Genomic DNA, 13,517 nt, shown 5'->3' with positions numbered 1-13,517 from the left:
TTCAAAGCATTATAAAAATCACATGAAGAGGTCACTAGAGGTTTAATTGCCTAAAGAAATTTCCATGTAAATTTTTCCTAGAAGCTCATGATGACGATACCCCACCATTGCATTTCGTTTCTACAATACCCTCTAGGGAAAGCAAAAGATTCATAATGCAAAAAAAAAAAAAAAAAAAATGCCCTCCCCCAAGCCCCACAGACTCAGTCCTTGGGTCCCTGAAGAGCTGAAGAGATAACCCAAAGATCAGCCAAGGGGTCAAAGGTAGTCTTGACTTTGTATCTCTGGAACATGCTCCAGGAAAATGTGGGAACAGCAACGATATTAACGGCAAAAAAATAACAGCTAAAATTAATTGGAAACTTACTATACGCAAAGAACTGTCCTGACAACTGTACTTGTTTACACAGTCAGTGCTCTAAACTGCCTGCAAGAAGCAGATGACTTTACAAGTACTATTTCCAAAGAACTAATGGAGAAAGGAGGCACAGAGATGTTAAGTAACTTTCTCGGTGTCACCCAGCAGTGAGCAGTGGAGCCATGGGTCAGAGGCATCATGAAACATCTACTGTGCTACATATTTATGCAATCAAGGGTAAGACCCAAAAGCTACTGCAAAATATTTATAATTTTACAGCATGGGACTGTACAATGAATGGAAATTTGATTTCTTCAGAAACCATTTAGAGATGGAGGCTTGAAAGGATTGGTCTGGGTATCATTTGGAGAAGGTGCCCTGAGTGTGTCATTACCATACCAGGCAGCATGTCAGTGTCAGCCCCCTAACCTGAAAGTCTTGGGTTTGTACATCAGAGAACACTCCAAACCTGTCCCTTCTATACCTTCACAAAGGAGAAAGAAGCTGTGTGGCTGGTGGAGGAGACTACTCCTCTGCTCTAGTAGTCCTCAAACAAGTTTCCATGAAAGTTGGAACCCAGAATCTTTTAAATATGCAGACTCCAGGATTCACACCCAATGAATCTCATGTAGTGCAGCCACAATGGTGCCCTAGGATCTGGGAATTTACTACCCAGCCTAGGGAACTTTCAGAAACCTTATTAAATCCCTTAGGTAGCAAGATTGTGTGCAATATACCCACTCTTCCCAGCACAGACAGGACGTTTAGAAGAACGACCTCAGAGCACACAGGAACACAGGACATGATGAACACAGTGTGAAAGTCACCACAAGAGTAGGGCAATGTGTCTTATGAGAAGACCTTGCAACTCGTACTGGCCTTTCTCCCTGAAGGACTCAATTTGTCTCAAATCCCTTCTCCTCATGGGTAGTGGATGGAGGGGTGTCAGGAAATAACCTTTTAGATCACAAAACGGCATAGGCTCTTCTCAGGGACCATTGAACACATTGGATGGGAGGTGATGCAAGCTACTGTCCCCCTCCCACCAGCCTTGGTTTCTTTCTTCATGTCCTTCCACGGGAACCTAGAGCAATGTCAGGATGTAGGGCCAATGTCTTCCCTTCACTGACTCCGCACCCTCACCTGAGGAGTTCGTCTCCCCTCTCCTCCCTTAAGCTGTCCTTCTCCTGATCTCATCTGTGATCCCACAGCAGACAGCTGTCCCTGGCAGCCTGACGACCTAGCCTGACCCCTTCCTCCTGTGTCCCAGACTAGAGAGGGCTGTCCTCACCGAGGAGAAGGACACCAGTCCCAGGATCCCAGAGCCATGACTACTACAGAACCATCCTGAGCATCAATGTCCCATGGCAGCGGTTGACCTATGAAATGAAGTTTCACCACACACCCCAGCTAGCTCTGAAATACTTTCTTTTCTTTTTGTCTTATTTGAGACAGGGTCTTATTGTCGCTCAGCCTGGAGCACAGTGGGGAAATCATGGCTCACTGCAGCCTTTACCATCCAGGCTCAAGCCATCCTCCCATCTCAGCCTCCCACGTAGCTGAGACTACTTGCACACCCCACCACGTCTGGGTTATTTTCTTGTTTTTTGGTTTTTGTTTTTTGTTTTCTTTAAGACAAGATATCCCTATATTCTGCAGGTTGATCGCAAACTCCTGGCTCAAGCAATCCTTGTGCCTCGACATCCCAACATGCTGGGATTAGAGGGCTGAGCCACCTCGCTTGGTCCTGAAAAACTTTCTCATCACAGAAAGCAAGACAGAGGAGGAAGGTGTCTGTAACCCCTCCTAGGGAACATTGTGTCCTTTTCAACGCTAGAGAGCTATTTCCTCCGTACCGACCACAACATTCCTATTCTCTTGATGTAAATAAGAAGACTGAGGGTACTTCCTTTCAATCCTAAACTTGTAATTTATAGCAAGAACATCATTGCCCATTTTGGGACATTTAGGACATTCTGAGGGCAGCTTTGGTTGCTGGAATGATTGGCAGGGGCTACTGGCATTTGGGGACTGAGTGTTACAGGGAGGCAAACGACTTTTTCCAGAGTCTTAAATAAACTGGATTTTCCATACGTGTCACTCCCTGTAAACTGAGAGAGGCTTGTAATGTTGCTTCATCTGGGAACTTACAAAGATTTATTGACTGCTTTGGCAATCACAGCACTACAGAGCATTCCATTCTTGGATTCCACTCTCACACAACATACCAGTATCAATTTGCTTTGTAGCTCCGCATGCCCCGGGGGAAACAATGAGGAGAATCCAACTTACCTACCAAAGGGATTGTTTCCAGGATAAGCTGTTAGTTGATGGGGAAAATCAAGCGGGAGATGTTGGTAGTGTGATCTCTCATGAGTTGGTGAACACACTGGCTATGCCCGTTGCTGTTACTGCACTGAAGTTCTCTTTGTGCAGGTATATCTCCCTCACCAGGCTCTGGGGTCTCTCCTGGCAAGCTGGAAACATACCCAGTAGATCTCTGTGTCCTCAGGATAGAACAGAGGACCTCACAGGCAGATGGAGGGCAGGGAACACTTGTGGAATTGTAGTGATCTCTACATGGTTGGATGACCAAACCCAGAGTCACAGTGATGAGCCATGTGGATGTCCGTCTGCAGAGGGTGGGAGGGGAACGCCACAGGCATCTGCCTTAGGAGCCCTGCAGCAGAGTGAGACCAACCTGCAGTACTGATCTCAGTGATGCCCTTTAAGGGTCCCAGATGTAAGCAGCCTATTGGTTAGGGCTCCTCTTTGTGTGTGTGAGAGTGTGTGTGCGTGTGTGTGCGTGTGTGTGTGCACTCAGAGAGAGAGAGAGAGAGAGAGAGAGATTGGTTTTGAGGAAGTGGATCATGCAATTACGAGGGCTGGAAAGTACAAACCTTGCAAAGCAGGATGTCAGGCTGGAGTCCCATGGCAGAGGTGATGTGATAGCTCAAATTTAAGGGCAGTGTAGAGGTAGAATTTCTTCATCTTGAGGAGGACCTCAGTCTTCTTCTCTGAAAGCCTTCAAGTGACTGGATGAGGCTCACCCACATTGTGGAGGGCAATTAAGTTTACCCAGTGTCTGTTTATTTAACTGTTAGTCTCATCTGAAAAACACCTTCAGAGAGACACCTACCCTGGACAAAGTGAACAATTTTGTCTGGACCATGACTGAGCCAAGATGACACACCAAATTTCCCATCATAGCCATCTTATACAAATCCTATAAATTATGAAGGTCTATCTGACAAAGGCAGGTGACTTCCTAACTAAGATTCTGTATAAACCTTTTTTGTCCAGCCCAAGCCTCCGCTTCAGGCTCAGTACGATGCTGGCCAGGAAACTGAGGCTGATGTAAATGCCTTCCAGGGCTCAGGTAGGGTCAGGATAGTCAGGGTGCACATGCAAGTACAGTCCCAGAGGGCACAAGTGATACCCATGGTAAACTCTAAGAGTTTACCCTTGTTAGGGTACCCCCAGCAGGACATACGTTAGTTAGGCAGGAGCTGGCCAAGGCTCCCAATGTGGCCTCCCACTGTGCGACCTTTCCCTCTAGGGTTTCTTGTCCAGTCCAAACAATTCATTTCATCTCTGACTTAGGGGAACTGTCAGAATCCATTCAGTTCAGGGTAGACATTGACACCAGTTCCTCCACTTCAAAAGCGTGGATGACATCCCCAGGTGTTGTGCCTGGGATGTTCAGGAGCTGGGTCGCCCCTGCTGTTCCACAGTCGAAGCTGTGTCAGTTGTGATCTTGGGTTCAATATTCAGTGTGGTTTCAACCTTTCAACCTTGGCTACAGGATATGACTGTGGGCTCCTCACAGGCAGAGAGACCCACCATCTGTGTTGTCATTGAGTACCTCTGATTCAGTGTCATACTGTGAGACTAGGGACACAGTGCTGACACAATGCCGATCTTGCTTTTGCTGTGTATGCAAGCAATCAACCACTTGGATCAATTTGGGTTCATTTTCTACTTACCGGCCAAATCTATGGATATGTGACAAGGCAAACTAACAACTGTACTGGTGAAACTTGTAGCCTAGTTAGCCACAACAGGGCTGTTTAGGAACTGCTTGAGTAATTGACACACTATTGGACAGAATTATGTGTAGTGTTGCCTGGCCAGAGTATTGACTAATTCCTCCTGGCATCACACAGAGCAAGGAGCACAGTTTTTAGCACATACCACTGACTTAGGATTGGCCTTGTCACCGTTGGGTATTTACAAACAGACTTTAGAATTCATTCCATGTCTCACACAATTAATTAACATATTTATTTAAATCAAATAAGTTTTGGAAGTCAAATGCATTTTTAAAGACAACTCGGTATTTTTACTTGCATTTCAAAAGCAGTTATCACTTACTATAGATGTAGTTGTAAAGGTAAACTGAATGAAAAAAATAAATTTTGAAGAAAAAGCAGAAATATAACTAGTAAACCAAATTTGTCTGCAATGTAATGCCTGCTTCCTCTATTATTTCATTTATTCTTCATAGCAAGTATTTAGTGTAAATATTCTAATTTCTACTTTAGAAATGGGGAACAGTCCCACAGGATATAAGTATCTTGCCCACCATCTCAAGGCCAGTGTGCGAGAGGCAGGATAGAAACCCATGGCTATTTCATGCCATAGCCTATAAAGAGACAATGTAGCGAGGACCCAAGTCCTCTCTCATCAGCAAGTTGCCCTGGTTACTTTCCCCTGTCTACTACCTAGGCCCTCATTCTTTCATCCAGCTCTGCAGCCTAGGAACTTCTCACATACTTTGTGGCAAATGGGATCCCCTACATTTAGTCTCACTTTTTATTTGAATCCTAGCTTTTCAGTCCTTTTGGATAAGAAAATATTTTACGATCTCTGTAATAGGGAGAAATAATTGCTGATTATAATCTCCTTCCCCTCCTTAAGCAGTATGGATTCTGAGTAGGGCCCTTTGCTGCAGAATTCTCTTTGTGGGTATGAGGATACAAATGGAGCCCAGAGTTGAAAATCCTGTATTATGTTTAGTAAGAGGAGTATCAGGCTGGATCCAGGAAGCTTCAGGGGCTTCTGAATGAGATGTGGTGACTATCAGACTGATGGAGTTTTATGTAGATGAAAAATGATGTTTGTATGAAATACTATGCAGCCATAAAAAAGAATGAGATCATGTCTTTTGCAGGGACATGGATGAAGCTGGAAGCCATCATCCTCAGCAAACTAATACAGGAACAGAGAACAAAACACCACATTCTCTCACTCATAAGTGGGAGTAGAACGATGAGAACACATGGATACAGGGAGGGGGAACAACACACACCGGGGCCTGTTGAGGGGTTGGGGGCAAGGAGAAGGAGAGCATTAGGACAGATACCTAATGCATGCAGAGATTAAAACCTAGATGACAGGGTGATAGGTGCAGCAAACCACATGGCACATGTACACCTACATAACAAATCTGCACATTCTGCACGTGTATCCCAGAACTATTCCTCAAGGATCTAGAACTAGAAATACCATTTGACCCAGCCATCCCATTACTGGGGATATACCCAAAGGATTATAAGTCATACGGCTATAAAGACACATGCACACGTATGTTTATTGCGGCACTATTCACAATAGCAAAGACTTGGAATCAACCCAAATGTCCATCAGTGACAGACTGGATTAAGAAAATGTGGCACATATACACCATGGAATACCATGCAACCATAAAAAAGGATGAGTTCGTGTCCTTTGTAGGGACATGGGTGCAGCTGGAAACTATCATTCTCAGCAAACTATCACAAGAACAGAAAACCAAATACCGCATGTTCTCACTCATAGGTGGGAATTGAACAATGAGATCACTTGGACACAGGAAGGGGATCATCACACACTGGGTCCTATTGGGGGTAGGGGGGAGGGATAGCATTAGGAGATATACCTAATGTAAATGACAAGTTAATGGGTGCAGCACACCAACATGGCACATGTATACATATGAAACAAACCTGCACGTTGTGCACATGTACCCTAGAACTTAAAGTATAATTTTAAAAATTAAAATTTAAATAAAATAAATAAAAATGATTTAAAGTGGGAAGCAGGATTTCTTTTAGAAATACAAAAGAGAAAGCTTAGCAGTCCAAGTACATTAAAGGCGGCTTCATAGAGAAGATAAGACCTGAGCAGAGTAAGGGAGAGTAAATGGGAGTTACTCAAGTAAAGAAAGAGGGGTAAGCACATTCTAGGCAGAGAAGACAATATATATACAGACAGGGAGGAATAAAATAGCATTGTGCGTGGATGAGAAGTATGAGCAGTCCTTGACAATAGAATGCAAAATGAAAGGTGGAAAGTGGTGGTGATTGAAACTAGAAAGATCACAGGAGGGTGGGAAAGAGAGAAAATTTTGTATGTCATGTTGAAAAGCTTGGAATATATCATACAGAGATATAAAACCAGTGGTAACTTTTGAGTGATGGGGTTCAGGACACACTACCCCAGAATATGGGGGTATTTAGAAAACAGCAGAAACAGGAAGGTAACTCTCACCTTCCCCCAATTCTTCTCTCCTGAAGCAGGTCATAAAACCCTCATTTGACAGGTGCTGTCTCTATGCCCAGAGGAAATGGACATCTGTATATCTCTAGAAACACAAGGTCATTGACAGCAATCTGAACAAACAGGCATAGCTGAGTTCTCCCCAATTAACTATCATCAGATCATGCATTTTTATCCAACATACTTTTCCATCACTATCCACTTCTCCATCAAACCTAGAATAAATATACACAAGTTTTCCTGTTTCTTTGTGTTTTCCTTTCCCTATGTAAAACTTATATTAAATAAATGTATGCGCTTTTCAAAAAAAAAAAATGAGGTTTGGTGCTTCTCCCTCCCTGGCTCTTAATAACTTTTAAAGAAAGGTCAAATGTGTTTGCAGAAGATGTCGTGGCATTTTCCATAGGGATTGAGGCATCAGTTCTTCTCTCCGTGTTCCCACAAACTATTCCAAAAGACTTTAGTATTCAAGTTATATTGTTCTGTAGCACCGTAAAATAGGTATGTTATCATTACTTTTTTAAATGTTTTTGTACCAATGGTTTCATCTCGAAACGCCTGTTAGCTCTACGTGCCATATTTTGGGAAACACTTCCTTCAAGAAAAGAACAAAGCCTTTTATCTTGAACAATGAAAAAATATATATATTTTATATATTACCACAGATTTATATAAAAATGAGATTACCACTGAAGTCAGTATATGCAACACCAGTTCTACATTCAACGCTGTCAGAAGCATTTGCTTTGAGAAAGCGCAGACTGTGAACTTAGAACTTGAATCCCCATATCTGCTTTTTACTAGAGTCATTTATTGTAAATTTTATGAAAACTCTGACTCACCTTTTTAAAGGATTAAACGAGGTCAGAGAAAAACGAAACGTAGCTCAGAGAAGTGGCTAATGGATAACACATACTCCATAAATGCAAGTTATTATTATTCCTGTTTTTCTTAAAGAACTCAATAAATGTAGCTATTGTTGTAACTATACACAGCTTTGGTTAGTCAACCCATTCACAGTCACATACCACAGATCAAAATCATGTAGGCAGGCCTGGCATGGTGGCTCTCACCTGTTATCCCAGGACATTTGGAGGCCAAGGAGGGATGATCACTTGAGCCCAGGAGTTTAAGATCAGCCTGGGCAACATAGCAAGAACCCATCTCTTAAAAATCTTATGTAGGCAAATTAATAGAATGGCAACTTTTAACTTTCTGTGTACAGGGGTTAATATCAGTACAAAAAAAAAAGGAGCAGGTAGTTCTCAGAGTGACAGCATCATTAGAGGGATCATTGGAGGAAAGATGGCCACCTTATAAAGTTCAAAGGCATAGGAACCTAGATCTGCTCCTTCCGTCTTTAAGTAGGGTCCAAAGGTAAAAAGGAGATTCAATCTAGAAACAAAAGAACATGGCAAAGCCTATCCCCAGGTTATTCAGTCTTGCAGAGATTTCAGTTCCAGAGAATAGAAAGAGGACTTATACCCAGGAGGCGCAGCTTGCAGTGAGCCGAGATCGCGCCACTGCATTCCAGCCCGGGCGACAGAGCGAGATTCCGTCTCAAAAAAAAAAAAAAAGAAAAGAAAAGAAAGAAAGAAAGAAAGAAAGAAAGAAAGAAAGAAAGAAAGAAAGAAAGAAAGAAAGAAAGAAAGAGGACTTATATCCCAATTCATTTCATGAAGCTAATGTAACCTAGATACCAAAGTCCAACAAAGAGAATACAGACAGCCACGACTTACGATGCCTCCGCTTAAAAGTATTTGGCTTTATGATGGCAGATAAAAGAAATGCGTTCAGTGGAAACAGTACTTCGAATAACCATATAGCCATTATATTTTTTCACTTCCAGGATAGTATTCAATAAATTACATGAGATATTCAAAGTTATGATAAAATAGACTGTGTGTTAGATGATTTTGCACAACCGTAGGCTAATGTAAGTATGCTGGGTACGTTTAAGGTAGGCTAAGCTAAGCTATGATGTTTGCTAAGTTAGGTGTACTGAATGCATTTTCAACTTACAAAATTTTCAATATATGATCGATTTATTGGGACATAATTCTATGATAACTTGAGGAGCATCTCTACATAAAATAAGAATATAGGCTAATGTCACTTCTGAGAACACACATACAAATCCTAAACAAATTAGTAATACATAGATTCGTCAAAAAGGATAATGTGTCATGACCCAATGTTCCCCCTAGGAATGCAACGTTGGTTTAAACATAGCAACTTACCAATGTAATTCACAATGTTAACAGATTAATAAAGGAAAAAGTCCTGTAATCATCTACATGGATGCATTACAAGTGCTTCATGAAACTCAACATATATTTAAGATAAATAGTCTTAACAAATGGAAAATAGAATGGAGTTTCCTATTCTAATAAAATAGATCTATTTTTAAAAGCATAGCAAGCATGGTAAGATGTTAAAAAAAAAAAAGAAATTTCCAGTGCCTACTAGGCATATGAGAAAAATGGCCACAATTACTGGTTCTAATCAGCATTGTATTGGGTGGGCCTGTCCAATGTCGTAGAATAGGAAAAAGGAAAAAGGATACTGTTTGAAATGTCAAAAACAAGCTGTTGTTATTCAAAGATGATATGATTGTGTGTGTTGAAAATCAGAAAGGATCTAGAGATAAATTTGGAATAAGGATATTTAGCAAGTTTACTGCATAGAAAAACAATATACAAACATGATACCTGTTGGTTGAATGGAAGAAAAAAGTGTTTTCTCTGTTCTTGCCCCACAACCAGTAACATCAAAGACTTCTGTGACCAGATGTGTGGGGGCTTTTCTCCACACACCAAGCAAGCAAACAGTTTTGCGGCATACACCAGCTGGGTATCCTCTCATTCAACCCCAATAGGATCTACCTGGAGATAGCATCAGATTGCATAGGTTGAGGGCTCAGTCCCGCAAGAGGACCCTGCCAATTTCCATGAGCCCTAAATTGTTTTACTGTGTTTCTGACCCACCAGCTATAAACTGAATTTCCCATGACTCCTACTCAAGTTCAATTAATTTACTAAAGCATCTCACGACTCAGTGAAACATATACATTTATGGGTTGATTTAAACAGGATATTAGAAAGGATCCAGTTAAAGAGATGCATAGGATAAGGAATGGGTTAAGGGGCAGGGAGCCATGCCCCCTGTGGAAATGCTGTCCTCCATGTGCGGGGCTATCCAGAAGCTCTCTGAACCCTGTCCTTTTGGGTTTTCATGGAGGTTTCCATGATGCAGGTGTGACTGATTAAACCACTGGCTGGCTATTGGTAATCAACTTAACCTTCAGCCCTTCTCCCTTTCCTGAAGGTTTGGGGTGGGACTGAAAGTCCCAGCCCTCTAATCCCCCATCCCAAAGCTACCTAGGGGCTGCTAGGCAACAGTCAACTCATTAGCATACAAAAAGACATCACTTTGTGGACATTCTAAAAATATTAAGAGTTGTACGCCAGTACAGAGGGTAGAGGACCAAATATTATTTATATATTTCATAATATCACAAGTGTGTATACCAGTGTAATCAGAATACAAAATTTCAAAAATGATACTTTTCCTTTTTTTTTCAAACAGTCTCACTCTGTCACCCAGGCTGGAGTTGCAGTGGCCTGAACATAACTACCCACATCCTCGACCTCCTGAGTTCAAGGGATCCTCTCAATGTAGCCTCAGAAGTAGCTGGGACTGAAGCTACATATATACATGCATACATTCATGCACTCATTCATTTATTTTGCAGAGAGGGGGTCTCACTGTGTTGCCCAAGCTGGTGTCAGTTTCCCGAGCTCAAGAAATCCTCCTGCCTCAGCATCCCAAAGTGCTGTGATTACAGGCTTGAGCCACCACACCTGGCCACCATTTTCAATAGTATCAAATATTTGGGAATAAAATGAACAAAAAAATGTGCAAGACTTATTTGGAGAAAGCCGCAAAAGTTTATTTCAATATTTTTAAGTCAAATATCTTAGATAGAAACAGTTTGTGTTGTTTCAGCTTGTCTTCATTTAAACCTGTGGTTGCTTGTCACCTATAATAGAAACATAACAGGAGGGAATATTAGTAGCAGAACTATATTCAGATGACATTAAAGGTATATGAAGGACACCAAAGTTTTGGTTTTATACCATGGACTAAAACCAGAAGCCTAAGAGTAACCCGATGGCTAACATTCAGTTAGACCTCTGTAGAGACTTTGAAGATAGGCTTCCAAGCATATACATTAGCAACATTTTTAAAACACCTTGTTTTCTGTAGTTCAAGGGAACCAAAACTGTTTAACTTCAAAACGCTTTAAATCAAGTGAACCTGTTAAAAGGTGGCCCAAAGTGAAAAGCAAACACTGTGTACAGTTTTAATAAAAACATAACCAACACACAACAAACCTAAGAAACAAAAGAAATTTACAAACAATGTATAATGTAATATAATATTTTGCCTTGAAATAATACTCTGGATGTTCAACAAGTTCCTGGGAAACAGTTTATGTCACATTAGGAACTGCGTAAGTGCAGTGAATTGAAAGGCCAGTACTGCATTTGTTTTTTCTCTGTTGTGCAGAAGTGCAAAAATGTTGCTTGGGGCTAGTTTACCCACCTGTGTTCTTTAAGGTACAGTAACCATTTTTTTTTTTCCTCTTCACCAAAACATGTATAATTTTTATAATTAAAAATAAGCAATAAAAGTTACTCTTCAGAAATCTTGGAAATAATACGGCTCTTAGAACATCAAGTAATTAGAAACAAGCTAAATGTCTAATTACATGGGATTGGTTTAATAAATTATAGTACAGTACAGTAACCATTTTTGTCCAACATTTTTACCTATCATCCTGATGTCAATATGAAGAGTCCCTCTTTTTAAACTTGAAAATATTTCCATTGGTAAAATAAATTACATGGTCAGATTTGGTTTAATCTATCACTATTATTTTTGACATCAAAATGGGAAAGAGGCATATATCATGAGGAGTGGGGCAAAAAAAAGAAATGGAGGGAGAGGAAAATGGAAAAGGACAGTAAGACATCTGGAAAAGCCAAATATTTGTTTCTAAAAGTTGAGTGTTTTTGAGGGATAAGTGGGAAATTTCAGAAGTTTTTCCACAGTCTTTGTGATGTTTAGATATTCAGGTATTACTGTTATATATTAACTAATGTTTGTGTTCCTAGAATATCAATCACTTCATTCATATTTTGAAAATATTAAAGTTCAAGAATGTATTCACTTTCGATTCTACCATATATTCAGTATCTGTTAGGGTCTTGTTCGTATTCCATGTTGAGCTTTTTCCATTTTCTTTAAGAGTGTGCAAATTATTACTCTATTCATAGCTATTTTTCAAAAGAACAATCTTTTAAATGTATTACTTTTGGATTACATTTCCTTTTACTAATGATTCATACCTGTCTCTTATTAAGTACCTCTTTCCTTTTCCCTTAGATTTATTCTATTGCTCTTTATTATTTCCATTTTGTAATATTTTCCTTTCTCGTGTAATTTTCTATCTATTTTAACAAGATATTCATTTAAGACTATCTTCCTAAGAATACAATTAAGGCTTGTTCAATGGGCTCCTGGAAATAATTGAAAACTATCTTTTAACATAAATAGTCTAATTGAATGGTTCAGCAGTGTAGAGTAAAAACATTTAGGTAATTTCTTCCACAAATATGGAATGCTTCCTATAAATTCAGAAGCTCTTCTAATTGACAGTCATCAATTTGGAAAATATGTGGAAAAGGTACTTTCATCAAGCAAGTTGCCTGCTCATTTTCTTAGGAACCATGATATCTCAACTCAGATATTAGAACTGGAGTGAAACTGATTGTTATGAAAAACAAATCGTATCTTTGTATTTTATCCAACAGAACATGAGGATGCAGAAATCAACTATAAAACAGATGTTAATACATCTGATTTGCATTTGCTATTTTCAATAACAGCCGTGTTCTACAACCAAAGATGGTTGTAGAATTTATGGAATTAATCCAGAATCTCACAAATAATGTTAAAGTTGGTATTAGAATCTGCTTAAGGTGCTAGGATATTTCACACAAACTGGTATTACAAATGCATTATGTATTTGTTAAAATCAGAAATTAGAAAAAAATCTGAAAATTGTTAGTTGTTAGGTATAATCAGAAGTAAGAATATACTTTCATATTTGATGATTCAATATGGCTTTGACCCAATTTGTGTCTGTATCTGATAGTGTTTAAGTCTTGCAGTCAGGCAATTGGGGTCTGAACAACCTTTCAAAGAAAGTCTGCATTTGAACTCTGATTTTAAGGGGGTAGTAATGTTCTCTCTTATTATCAAAAGTAAAATATTGTGGAAAACAGAAAGCACATAATTTTGCATCTTAATGGGTAGCATACCTCCTTCTGGCATTTTAAATTCCTCTGAATTTGGCAGAATCTTCCCCTGGTCATCAGGACCATCTCCGCATTCATCCCCAGTCTTTGACTGAGATTGCTCCTGGAGATCAGCTTCCAGGTCAAGCACTTAAAAATACAAAGGTTAACTGCTCAACAAAATAAAAGAGGACACAAACAAATGGAAGAACATACCATGCTCAAGGATAGGAAGAATCAATATTGTGAAAATG

General features: G+C 40.0%; 1 protein-coding gene across 2 annotated transcripts in view; it reads right to left on the bottom strand.

Annotated features, from left to right (window-relative positions):
• Positions 1-10,828: 10,828 nt before the first annotated feature.
• The window catches only part of XAGE3 (X antigen family, member 3), a 16,388-nt gene continuing 13,699 nt past the window's right edge, over positions 10,829-13,517 (bottom strand). For both annotated transcript variants that reach the window (XM_011977808.1, XM_011977809.1), the window contains exons 4-5: positions 13,288-13,413; positions 10,829-10,940 (exon numbers count right to left, since the gene is read on the bottom strand). In XM_011977808.1, the coding sequence (XP_011833198.1) occupies positions 10,918-10,940; positions 13,288-13,413 (149 nt within the window). In that variant the 3' untranslated portion in view covers positions 10,829-10,917. The remainder of the gene's footprint in view (positions 10,941-13,287; positions 13,414-13,517) is intronic.

Source organism: Mandrillus leucophaeus, unplaced genomic scaffold, assembly GCF_000951045.1.
Source record: "Mandrillus leucophaeus isolate KB7577 unplaced genomic scaffold, Mleu.le_1.0 Scaffold1846, whole genome shotgun sequence".
In the NCBI taxonomy this organism is placed as follows: domain Eukaryota; kingdom Metazoa; phylum Chordata; class Mammalia; order Primates; family Cercopithecidae; genus Mandrillus; species Mandrillus leucophaeus.
The sequence above is the reverse complement of the archived record's forward strand: the minus strand, read 5'-3'. Positions and strand labels throughout refer to the sequence as shown.